The following is a 13,464-nucleotide window of genomic DNA, read 5'->3' on the forward strand; positions in this document are numbered from 1 at the left end:
AGTAACTGGGATTATAGGCATGTGATACCACACCTGGCTAATTTTTTGGATTCTTAGTAGAGATGGGGTTTCACCATGTTAGCCAGGCTTGTCTGGAATTCCTGACCTCAAGTGATTCACCTACCTCAGTCTCCCAAACTCTTATTACTATTTGTTTTTTTTTTTTTTTGAGACGGAGTCTCGCTCTGTCGCCCAGGCTGGAGTGCAGTGGCGCGATCTCGGCTCACTGCAAGCTCCGCCTCCCAGGTTCGCACTATTCTCCTGCCTCAGCCTCCTGAGCAGCTGGGACTACAGGCGCCCGCCACCACGCCCAGCTAATTTTTTGTATTTTTAGTAAAGACAGGGTTTCACCGTGTTAGCCAATATGGACCTCGATCTCCTGACCTTGTGATCCGCCCGCCTCAGCCTCCCAAAGTGCTGGGATTACAGGCGTGAGCCACCGCGCCCAGTCATTCTTACTATTCTTAACACTTTATATTAAAAGGCATTGTAGGCCAGGCGTGGTGGCTCAAGACTGTAATCCCAGCACTTTGGTAGGCCAAGGCAGGCGAATCCCATGAAGTGAGTTTATGACCAGCCTGGCCAATATGGTGAAACACCATCTCTATTAAAAATACGAAACTTAGCTGGGCATGGTGGCACAAGCCTGTAGTCCCAGCTACTTGGGAGGCTGAGGTGCAAGGATCACTTGAACTGGGAGGCAGAGGTTGCAGTAAACTGAGATTGTGCCATTGGAAGCCCGCCTGGGCAACAAAGTGAGACTCTGTCTCAAAAAAAAAAAAAAAAAAAAAAAAGGCATTGTAGAAGTTCCCAGTAAATATAAGAGCAATAGCCATTTACTGAATATTTCCATCAGTGTATTATTTTGTTTAAGCCTTACTACAACCTATTAGTCAAACATTATCATTCCTAATTTATAGATTAAAAAAAAAAAGGGAGGCTCAGAAAGTTGAAGGAACTTACATAAGGTCACGCATGGAACAAACTGTGGAGTTAAGATTGGAAGCAGGCAGGTCTGCACATCCTACACCCAGCACATCCTAAACTACTAACAATAACCACTTCTCTTTCTTGCTTATTTCATGGAACTAAATGCTAAGTTATGTAACCCTCTTTCTGTCTTTGTGCACAGGTGCCCAGGAGCTCTGATTTCTCCCCACTGTGCCATCATGGGAAACACACAAACAGATCTTGTTTTGGGCCCTGTCCCACCAGGGCTCAGAGGACTGAAGCTCAACTTTACACAGTTCACGTTACTATTCTTTTCTTATAGCTATTCATCCTGTCCTGATTGTCTGCTGTAGTTTGAGGCTATTTTTGGCCTTTATTTTTTCACAAGAGTGCATATGATACCATGGAAACCAAATTATATTTTCATTTATTCTCATTCTATTTTAGGTTCAGTATTTAAATAACCCAGATGAATTTTGAATCACACAGATTATCTTATCCCCTTTAACTACTGATTTAGCTCCCTACTTCCCCAGTATCAGTCCATGTTTAATTTCTTGTTTTAGCTTCTAACTGGCAAGCTACTGACAGTGTGCTTTGGGTTACTGTATATTCATTTTCCTTCAAGTTCCAGAGAACACTCCTTATCATTTACAGTTAAGATAAGCACTATCATCATAAGTCTCTCAGCCAACCCACGCTTCCCTTCCTCTCTCTGTAGTGCAAATCCATTGATAAAGAGAGCAGCAAGATAAAAGAATATTTTAGCAATCCACCCCCCCTTTCTCCTTAGTTCTCTAAGAACTGGGGGCTGAGAAATGTACAGAAACAATGATGTTTAATGTTCCTAGGGATTTAGGGATATACAGAGAGTGAACGTGTTTGATTGCTACCTTAACAAGGTGGGAGAGGGTATATTTTATTTTTTAAATTTGTTATAATTTTAAAAAAATTTCTTTCTGTGTATCTTAGTAAGAGAAGGTTTTTTTAAATTTTCAATATGTGTACACTCCATTTTAGGTAAATAATTCCCTATTGACAAGTATTTTAGATGTTCCCACCCCATATTATTGATGCATGCTGGCATGCATCAATAATGACAGCAAACACTCATATAACATGTATCTTCATGTCTCAGATACTGCTCCAAGTGCTTTGCAGACAGTGTCTCGCAGAATCATCACAAAATCATGTGAGGTACATACAACTGTCATCATCTCCACTCTCGAGAGCAAACTAAAGCACAGAGAAGCTATGTAACTTGCCCTGGGTTATAATGCTAGTAAGAGGTAGAAATGAGATAGGATGGATCCTAGGCTGTCTGATGTCTGAGTATTACTGTATGCTACTTCTATGGCAAGAATGTGATGGAACTTTAGGCTGCATGAGTACAAGGTTGTGCATCCATCAGATGAGGGCAAGGACTCCTATCCGGATCCCTCACCCCCACCCCACTGTGATATCCTAGCACCTGGAACAGTGGCAGGCACATGGTATATGTTCTAGAAATAATTTATTGATATGAATGAATAAATACATCAATGAATGATTCCTCTCAAATCAAAATTGAGCATAACACATTTATCTGGTGCTACCCATTCTGCTGGGGGCATTCATGCTCTGGAATAACGATGTCAGTGTGTTAGGGAGCAATGTTAAACCTCTAAATTGAAGGTTGGGCCAATGTTCATCCTTTCAAAATTCTTTGTGCTAACGATTTTAAAGAGAAAGGACCCCGGCAATGCATGTAGCCAAGCAAGTGTGCAGAATTACTGGTGGTACCTTTATGCCCCTGGGTGGTGGCTTGGCTTCAGTGGAAGGGAAATCGATCCCTCCCTTTATGTTGAAAAGCACTGTAATTATCTCGGCTGCTTTGAAGCCAGTGAAAGGTAGGAAATAAATATTTCAGAAGCACTATGAACGGGAGACATAAGCAACCCCTCCCAACAAGCACAAAAGGGTGTATATACCTGTTCTGAAAAAAACTGGAAGCCCTTGTCCTCCCGAATACATTCATATGTTTCTCCAAGAACTGGATTAAATGGCTTGCTCCCAGCTCGGTAGTAGCTAGACGCATACGCTGATATGGCAAAGGCTGCCACATACACCTAAGGACAAGAGAAAAGAACGTTGTCACTTCTGTGTCACCAAGAGCTTTATTGTTCACAAAGAACTTAACAAAATAAAACCTCTATGATTTTCTTTCAGAAAGCCAAAGATTTGTCTTTGGTTGTTTAAAAACAACCAAACCAACATAGGTTTAAAATTGTAGGTTTAAATAATGTTTATTTGGGCCCCCAAACAGATTAATCCAATGTTTTCAAGCTGTCCGTTTATCTTGATGCCTAAAAGTTGGGAGACGCTATCAAGACGATGACATTTCTAAACTGGACTACGCTGTTTCTGGAAACTGGTAAGCTGAGGCCAGTACTTTTAAGCCTGACAGTATCTGAGGATCTTGATAAGATGCTAAGGCTTTAGGGGTAGAGTGGGGAAAGACTATTAAAAAAGGAGTGTTAAAACATCCCTCCAAAACTCAGGAATCAGCATCATAAATTTAACCATTCAAAATGTGATATTATAGAAACCAAAACATTCATTTTGACCAAAGAAAATCTGAGTCATTTCCTAAGCCTGGGAAACAAGCCACAGGATATAGTGACTTTAAAGTTCTGCTTTTTTGGGAGGAAAAGTGAAACATAAAAAAAAATTAAAATTAAAATAAAGAGCGGAAGGAAGAAAAACTTTACGTGAACACGAAGTGAACAAAGTCTCTGGGCGGCCCTCACTGTGAGGTCTTGGCATCAGCAGCGGTTCCCCGTCAGGGCACCGGGGGGGCACATTACCTTCTTTGTCTTTTTTTCCATGTGTGTGAAAACAGTTAAGCCTAAGCAGTGATGGCAAATTTTCCTTTCTAATGTCGGCTAGTAACAATCTCAAGATTTCTTCTTCCCAGCACATTTCATGCAGTTTCTTATACTGAAGAAGAGCTGAGTGCCTTTCATAAATGCTCACTAGTCACATAACCTTCCTTTATAACCTTCTGCTAAATTTTTGGTGCTGCCTATAATAGGGGCCACCTCACCACCTCATGCTATAGAATTCTCTAGAGCAGCTGGATGGCTTATAAAAATCAGCTATACTTGGCTGGGTGCAGTGACTCATGCCTGTAATCCCAGCACTTTGGGAGACCAAGGCAGGCAGATCCGCTTGAGTCCAGGAGCTCAAGACCAGCCTGGACAACATGGCGAAACCTCTTCTCTACAGAAAAGATACAACAGACATAGCTGGGTGTGGTGGCACATGCTTGTGGTCCCAGCTACTTGGGAGGCAGAAGTGGGAGGATTGATTGAGCCCAGGAGGTCGAGGCTACAGTGAGCCGTGACTGCACCACTGCACTCACTCCAGCCTGGGTAACAGAGCAAGACCCTGTCTCAAAAAAAAAAAAAAAAAAAAAAAAAAAGGGCCGGGAACGGTGGCTCACACCTATAATCCCAGCACTTTGGGAGGCCAAGGTGGGTGGATCATGAGGTCAGGAGTTCGAGACCAGCCTAACCAACATGGTGAAACCCATCACTACTGACCAGGCACGGTGGCTCAAGCCTGTAATCCCAGCACTTTGGGAGGCCGAGACGGGTGGATCACTAGGTCAGGAGATTGAGACCATCCTGGCTAACACAGTGAAACCCCGTCTCTACTAAAAAATACAAAAAACTAGTCGGGCGAGGTGGCGGGCGCCTGTGGTCCCAGCTACTCCGGAGGCTGAGGCAGGAGAGTGGGGTAAACCCGGGAGGCGGAGCTTGCAGTGAGCTGAGATCCAGCCACTGCGCTCCAGCCTGGGTGACAGAGCCAGACTCAGTCTCAAAAAAAAAAAAAAAAAAAACCCATCACTACTAAAGATACAAAAACAAGCCGGATGTGGTGGCACGCACCTGTAATCCCAGCTACTCAGGAGGCTTAGGTAGGAGAATTACTTGAATCTGGGAGGTAGAGGCTGCAGTGAGCCGAGATTGTGCCACTGCACTCCAGCCTGGTGACAGAGAGAGACTCTGTCTCAAAAAAAAAAAAAGAAAAAATCAACTACACTCAAGTCAGTCCTACTTGTGACTGCCTGCGTTCTTGAAACCTGGGTGTGTGTTCCTCTCCCTGCTTCTCCACATTGGTAACCTGTGAAACAGTACAGCCACACCGTGTATGGAATGCTCAATCAACCCTTAGTCACCTTCACCATGTAAAATAGAACACAACCAATGAAAGAACCTAGTGCCATGCATGATGCTGTGGGGAAGAGAGACCTAAGGGGAGGCAGAAGGAAGCACTCTCCCTATGGGTTGGCAGCATGAGGGAGAGTCCAGGCAGGGGCATAAGCAGACCTGCAGGTTAGTAAACAAAACCCATGCAATAAGACTCCTGCTTAGTGGTTATGCTGGGGATGAGAAGCCTCTCCTCAAACCTCTGCTCAAGGGCAATTATACCAATCAATCATCTGAATATCCTAAGGGTCTCTAAATTGCCACAGGATGAAACATCTTTAAGAAACTTTCACCCTCAAAGCCAATCATTTCCTTTAAAGAAAAGAGCTGCCCACAAATGCTGACTTTTAACACTTGCCTTAGAAGCTATTTCTAGAAGCTTTGCCTTCCTTTTTTTTATTCAGCAAAAATTATCTGGGGACAAGTAACCAAGAACAGTTTAAAAAATACAGCTTGTTTTTGTCTCCTACCCTGATTATCAGTAACAAGAAAGAAAGTCTTTTGGGCCAAGTACAGTGACTCATGCCTGTAATCCCGGCACTTTGGGCTCCAGGGCAGGAGGGTTGCTTGGGCCTAGGAGTTCCAGGTTGCAGTGAGGTAGGACTGCACCACTGTAATCCAGCCTGGGCGACAAAGACCCTGACTCAAAAAAAGGAAGTCTCTTTGATAGGGGAGGCCCTGGAGACTGGGCAGAATGACGATGGGATATCCCTCTCAGACAGCAGGTAAGATTTCCCCTTAATCTTCAAATCATAGAAGTAATAATGTTTTAATAAACGCTAAGACTGCAGAATGCTTAGAATGTAGAAAAGAATAGCATCCTCCATCAATGGGGGGTGTCGGCAGGGCTAGGTCTGTGAAGCCGAGGGGGCACTCCAATTCCAGTGTAGCCAACTGGCAAACGCCCAGGAGAGAGACTCTGCATTTGGGGGACACTGATGTCCCAGCATCCAGTAGAGACAATGACCTTACTGCTCTAAGGGCACTGAATATGAAGAAGCAAAAAGAGGTACAGACACCCATGTTCAAGAACAAAGTCAGTCACAGTCACAGAGAAGGCTGATCTGCCCGAGTCTTGCCCTTTGAGTACTCCATTCCCAATCTCCCTACCCATGAGACGGGGGAAAGATGAGAAATACTTGGAAGTCCTTTTAAAAGCCAGCATGCTGTGACTGGAGCTGATGCCGAGTAGAGAAGATGGGCTTTTCTAAGATTTTTTTTTAAGTACTCTATAAAATAAGAGGGAGAGAGAAAAAAAGAATATTTCTGATGTGAAAACCTCCTCTAGTGAACTTTATTTTCCAAAAACCGAGGAGCCGATGGGACAATTCCAGAAATAAAAACAAACATTCTCAGGGGAAACTTACACTGGATGAGAAAAACAGCTCGAGAAATTAAATTCTGTCCACCCAGGGAAGTAAAAATAAACATGCAGACAGCCCTAAAAACATGTTTTCCAGCCGGGCACATTGGAACAATCAGCTAGAAGGCTTCTGGAGAAAGAGGAAGCACGAACCCACAGAACAGAACTACCCCAGGCACCGAGTGCCACAGAGAAGCACCCCAACCCTGCCTCCAAATCCTGACAAGGTGACTGGAAACAGCCAGGCGGAGGAAGCCAGACAGCTCTGAGTAATGAACCTGTCTATAGAACAATCAAAATGAAACCGGAGGGAACAGGGGCTGTCTCTCTGATGGGCCCCGTGAATGGCCTCGTGGCTCGGGGATTGAGGCTGGACAGTGACAAGGGAAGGCTGACTCCTCACCATTCTTTCCAGGGGGTTGGGAATCTGCGCGGCCTTGTCCAGGAGCTCGCTGTACTCCAGCTCCTCGCAGAGCCTCTGCAGTGTGTTCAGGGGCTCGTTCAGTTCCACCGGCATGGCCACCTTGGACAGGTCCTTCCCGATGTTGTTCCTCAGGATGTTCCACAGGCTGATGTTACTGCTGCTGGGGCAGGGTGCCGGCAGGCACGTTCTTCTCCGGGACTTCGCTTCCCCACCACTTTCAAGGACAGGCCCTGAAAGGGAAAGAGGCCTGGTTGTCCCTATAAAGCTTTTCATTTTATTCTATTATTTTTAATCCACAAAAAAAACCTTACCTAGCAAGTACTCAATGTTACTATTAAACTCAGTTGTCCAGAGTATGAAAATCGGCAAAAGAATTCTGAGCACTTAAATACTCAAACTGACACACACTAGAACCCATCGACTTTATTCACAGGGAACACCTTGAATTGCTCCTCAAAATCTAGTTCCTCGTAGCTCATACACACTTAGAATAAAACTGGAAATTGGATTTCTATGCCTATAGCTGCTTACTGTTTATAAAAACTTGTAAAGTTTTTTAAAAATCACTTTAAATTCTGGTAAAATAATTGTGTTTATTACAGGAAAGTAATACAGGAAATAATGGTCATTTCATTGCTCCACCATCCCAAAATAGCAGCCATTTATATATTAGAGTATCTTCATTTCATGTTTTCTCCATCTGTGTTGTTCATACTGTAAGCATATTTTATATTCTGCTTGTTCAGCTAACAGAGTATTTTTCCATATTATTTAAAATTTTTCTAAAACATCAGTTTTTGCTCAATATCAGTAATCATTAGGGAAATGCAAATCAAAACCACAATGAAATATCATCTCATATCAGTCAGAATGGCAATTATTAAAAAGTCAAAAAATAATATGCTGGTGAGGTTGCAGAGAAAAGGGAACACTTATACGCTACTGGTGGGAATGTAAGTTAGCTCAGTCATTGTGGAAAGCAGTTTGGCGATTTCTCAAAGAACTTAAAACAGAACTGCCATTCAACTCAGCAATCCCATTACTGACTATATACCCAAAGGAACATATATTGTTCTACCATAAAGACACATGCACGTGTATGTTCATCATAGCACTATTCCCAACAGCAAAGACATGGAATCAGTTTCAATGTCCATCAACAGTAGACTAAATAAAGGAAATGTGGTACATATACACCATGGAATACTGTGCAGCCATAAAAAAGAATGGGATCATATTCTTTGCAGCAACATAGATAGAGCTGGAGGCCGTTATCCTAAGCAAACTAACACAGGAAGAGAAAACCAAATGCATGTTCTCACTTGTTAAGGGGTGTTAAACGTTGGTTCACATGAATAAAGAAAGGAACCATAGACACCAGGGCCTGCTGGAATGTGGAGGGTGGGTGGAGGGTGGATAGAGGGTGAGGATCAAAAACCTACCTATTTGGGTGCTATGCTTATGACCTTGGTGATGACATAATCTGTAGAGTAAACCACCGTGATATGCAGTTTACCTGCATAACAAACCTGCACATGTACCCCGGAACCTAAGAGTTTTCTTTTAACATCATTTTTAATGATGGTAAAAATATTTTTTGCCTGTATCTTTGATTATTTTCTTAGGATACAAAGAAGTGGGATTACTCTGTCAATAACTCTGAATGTTGTTAAGACTTTTGATTCACATAATCAGACTGCTTTTCAAAAAGGCTGCCCCCAACTTCCCCATTTATCAGCAGCAGATGTGAGCATCCATCTCCTGAGGACTCTTGAGGCTTGTCATTTTCATTTTTAATTTCTGTCAGATGGTCAGGTGGACGGTGTAACCTGCTTGTTTTAGCTTACATTTAAAAGATTTCCTGTGTGGTTTGGAGTGCTTTCACGAGCACTTTTGCTTTGCTGAATTGCCTGCCTTCCTATTTATGTATTAAGACCATACTCTTTTGTTTTTATATTTGTTTTACAATTTAATCCCCACTTGGCATTTACCTTTAAATTTGCTCCATGGAGTATTTTGATGAATGACACCCATTTTAGGTATGTCAATCTATCAATCTTTTCCTTCGTTTCATGCACTGAATTTCCTATCCTCCATTGTACCTATTTTCAAATGAAATCTCTTGCATTTTGTTTTTTATTTATATATCAATAAACATACTTTATTGATATATATTTTATTAAACATACATATTTAACATTTACTAATTATAAAGCCAATCACTGAATAAAGGGGCTGCTCTGATGAACAGAAACACATGAAAACAGGGTCACACTGTGCACTTCATGTTAATCTAATCATCCATTTAGCTTTTGAATTTGTTTTGCTTTTTTAAAATTAAATTAAATGTTTTTTGAGACAGGGTTTTGGTCTGTTGCCCAGGCTGGAGTACAGTGGCATAATCTCAACTCACTGCAACCTCTGCCTCACCAGCTCAAGCAATCTTCCTGCCTCAGCCTCCCAAGTAGCTGGGACCACAGACGCATGCCAACATGCCTGGCTAATTTTTTGTATTTTTGTAGATATCAGATTTTACTATGTTGCCAAGGCTGATCTCAAACTCCTGAGCTCAAGTGATCCACCCACCTCAGCCTCCAAAGTCCTGGGATTACAGGCGTGAGCCACCATGCCCAGCCTGTTTTAGTTGCTTAATACAGGTAAATACAACATAGGTAAATAGCTGCAAATGGCAGTTTTAAAATTAATTAATTAATTATTGAGATAGGGTCCTTCTCAACAGGCTCACTCAGGCCGAAGTGCAGTGGTGTGATCATAGCTCACTGTAACCTTGACCTCCTGGGCCTAAACAATCGTGCCACGTCAGTCTCCTGAGTAGCTTGGACTACAGACATGCTACATCACTCCTGGCTAGTTTTTGTATCTTTTTTTAGAGATAGGATATTGCTATGTTGCGTAGGCTGGTCTCAAACTCCTGGCCTAAAGCAATCCTCCTGCCTCAGCCTCCCAAAGTGTTGGGATTATAGGTGTGAGCCACTGTGCCTTGCCTACAGTCATTTTTGAAAACAGTTTTTCATGTAGTCTCAAAAAATTTTCTTTGATTACACTAATCTAAATTTTGAAAGAGTGTTATTCCACCACCATCATAACCACCAATACTACTAACAGCTAACACGTATCTGGCATTTTATTCTGCGACAGGCAGTCTTCTAAGCATTTTACATGCATTATTCCCACTTATCCTTTGTAACTACCACTTGTGGTAAACAGTATTATTATCCCCATTTCACAGATGAAGAAAATAAGGCATAGAGGAAGTAAGTATCTGGTCCCAGAACACACAACCACTGAGTGGCAGAGCTGGGGCTAACCAAGGAAGTCTGGTCCCTTAATCCACATTCTTAACCACTTAACTTCCCCAAAGTACCCAGCATAGAGACAGATCCTAATATGTGCCCAGCAGCATTGTGGGGAAGAAATTTATAGGAAATAGTCTAAAAATCTCATGTTCACTATAAACTCAAACAATAATAGTGTATCAAGACCTTGGTCCTAACGTAGGCAAAATGATGCTATGAAATGTAAAGGTTATTTCTGTATCCAATCTTTTCAGTAGAGTATTGATGCTTAGAAATATAATCTCCCCCAAACCCTGGGAATGTCTGTAAAGAACTGGGGGACACACATTTCTAGTATTCAAACACTGACAAAGAAGAAAGCTGGGTTTTGCCCAGTGCTTGTTCAAGAAAGGCAACGTAGGCCAGGCATGGTGGCTCACACCTGTAATCCCAGCAATTTCAGAGGCTGAGGCGGGTGGATTACTTGAGGCCAGGAGTTCAAGACCAGCCTGGCCAACATGGTGAAACCCTATTTCTATTAAAATACAAAAAAATTAACTGGGCATGATGGTGTGTGCCTGTAATTCTAGCTACTCGGGATGCTGAGGCACGAGAATTGCTTGAACCCGGGAGACAGAGGTTGCAGTAAACCGAGATCGCACCACTGCACTCCAGCCTGGGTGACAGAGTGAGAATCTGTCTTCACACACACAAAAAGGCAATGTTAGTTAGCATTCTAGCAACATGGCTGTAGAGTACGATAGAACCAGCTCTAACCTCTAAGCTTTTCCTGGCTGGTGTCAACACAGCATAGCTGTGGTCTTAGGTTCTGAACCATGTCCTCTCTTTATCTTTGACCTCTGAACACTCCATTAACTCTGTACTCCCTATGGCTCCCTCTCTATAAGACTCAAAGAAATGGAGGGCTTCCACATTTGTCAATCCTCCTCATCTACGGTGGGAGCACCACTTTAGTGTGCGTGCTGTTTGCCAAGGGAGTGATGTTTCTTCATTTCTCTTTCAACTTGCCTCCTTGTTTTTCTAGAAAAATAAGTAGCACACAAATTTGCTCCGGTGTTTTTGGCCTTCTTCTTCCAACCCACTGGTTCTTAGACTTTTCCACTAAGGGGTTCATCTCCCAAGAAACATTTCAAACAAAACACCAACCATGATGAGCATCTCACTTCTAGCAGGTGTGATACTGAAAGGATACTCTTCCAAAGCATGGTAAAACTACCTGCCTTCTTCCCCTATACTGCAGTCCCCCAAAAGGTAGCTCTTAAGCATTCAGGTAACAATTCATCAGTTCACACATACACAATGAATTGAAGAACACTGAAATATCAAAAAGGTGCCTGGCATGGTCCCTCTCCTCCGTGTAGATATGAAAATAGGTGGTGCTTTGAGTATCCGATGCATAGTGCAGACAAACCTAGAGACTCCAAGGCAAACTGAGTACCAACACTGGTAAGTGTTTGATGCTACAAGGACCCACGCACGGAACTGTCCAGGTGGGCAGATTCTTTTTAAGGGCACCTTCCTAAACAGGCCAGTCTGCTTACTAAAGTCCTAAATCAGAGCTAAAGTTTAGGGGGCTAGCCAGACACTCCAGATATTCCACAGTTCGAACTAGCATTATGAAATATCTTTCCTGCCCATCATTTCCCTTCTTGGGATCAAGCAGTAATAAAGGGTCATCTTAGGATACCCTGAGGGGTCCATCCAAGAGGTAGCCATTTGTTACTTTCAAATGTGTTGTTTTGAAGAATCTGAAGCTAAATGACGACTTGGATAATATCTTTTATTATATAAGTCCTATCACATTCCTAAATTATAAAACCTCCCTGATATCTAAGGGCAAAAAACCATATTCTAACATGTCCACAGAGAGAACATTAGACTGCAAAAGGGATATCTGGGCCAGGCACGGTGGCTCACGCCTGTAATCCCAGCAGTCTGGGAGGCCGAGGCAGGCAGATCACTTGAGGTCAGCAGTTCGAGACCAGCCTGGGTAACATGGTAAAACCTCATCTCCACCAAAAAATACAAAAATTAGCTAGGTATGGTGGTGCGTGCCTGTATTCTCCAGTTACTCCAGAGGCTGAGGCAGGAGAATTGCTTTAACCCGGGAGGCAGAGGTTGCAGTGAGCCAAGATCGTGCCATTGTACTCTCCAGCCTGGGTGACAGAGTGAGACTCCATCTCAAAAAAAAAAAAAAAAGTATCTGTTACGTTTTTTATATTCATATAATTGGCATACACTCACTTTATAAAAATAAAAATTTGTACAAGCAGACAAATTTATTTGAATTAATACATCTTTCACACGTGGGTGCTGTCTCCTCTCCTAGATTATAAAATCCTAGGGGGTGGGATCCATGTCTTAGTTTTCTTACACAGTACTTGCTAGAGCTCTTTGCTTGTAGCAGGTCCTCTACACCATTCACCCTTGAACAACACAGATTTGAACTGCATCAGTCCACTTGTATACAGGTGTTCTTCTGCCTCTGCCACCCCTGAGAAGGCAAGACCAACCCCTTCTCTTCTTCCTCCTCCTCAGCCTACTCAACATGAAGATGACCAGGATGATGACCTTTATGATGATCCCCTTAATGAATTGTAAGTATCTTTTCTGTTCCTAATGACTTTCTAAATAACATTTTTTTCCTCTAGCTTACTTTATTGTAAGAGTACAGTCTCAAATACACATAACACACAAAATATGTGTTAATTGAGTGCTGGTAGTTAAATCTTTGGGGAGTCAAAAGTTATACATGGATTTTCATCTGTGTGGGGTATCAGCATATACCCCTGAACCCCCATATTGTTCAAGAGTTAACTATACAACATATTAGTATTCTATGAAAATCCAAACTTTTCAGAGATTAAATAATGTAAATCTTACCCAAAGTCTGTCTCTCATTATCTAAATCATTACTGAGATTATCTAAGGAAAGATTATCACTTATGTCACTGACGTATGAGTCATCATCAGAAATCTATGGGAAAGAAGAAATAACATTCATTAGAGTTAGAATAAACAAGAGCCAGATTTTCATAAAACCCTTAAAAATGATCAGACATGATGAGTCCCACACTATAAATACTCTTGGGTACTGTTTTCATAAAGGTCCATATACCAATCTGCCAAGGAGGTGTTCACAACAAATACCTGTTC

At 42.3% G+C, this 13,464-nt stretch overlaps 1 protein-coding gene across 9 annotated transcripts in view; it reads right to left on the reverse strand.

Annotated features, from left to right (window-relative positions):
- LOC105475709 (oxysterol binding protein like 3) overlaps positions 1-13,464 on the reverse strand; it is a 185,908-nt gene that overhangs the window by 33,292 nt on the left and 139,152 nt on the right. For all 9 annotated transcript variants that reach the window (XM_011731195.3, XM_011731191.2, XM_011731196.2 and 6 more), the window contains 3 exons: positions 13,192-13,285; positions 6,971-7,221; positions 2,922-3,059 (listed from right to left, as the gene is read on the reverse strand). In XM_011731195.3, the coding sequence (XP_011729497.2) occupies positions 2,922-3,059; positions 6,971-7,221; positions 13,192-13,285 (483 nt within the window). The remainder of the gene's footprint in view (positions 1-2,921; positions 3,060-6,970; positions 7,222-13,191; positions 13,286-13,464) is intronic.

This window comes from Macaca nemestrina, chromosome 4 (assembly GCF_043159975.1).
Source record: "Macaca nemestrina isolate mMacNem1 chromosome 4, mMacNem.hap1, whole genome shotgun sequence".
NCBI classification, from domain to species: domain Eukaryota; kingdom Metazoa; phylum Chordata; class Mammalia; order Primates; family Cercopithecidae; genus Macaca; species Macaca nemestrina.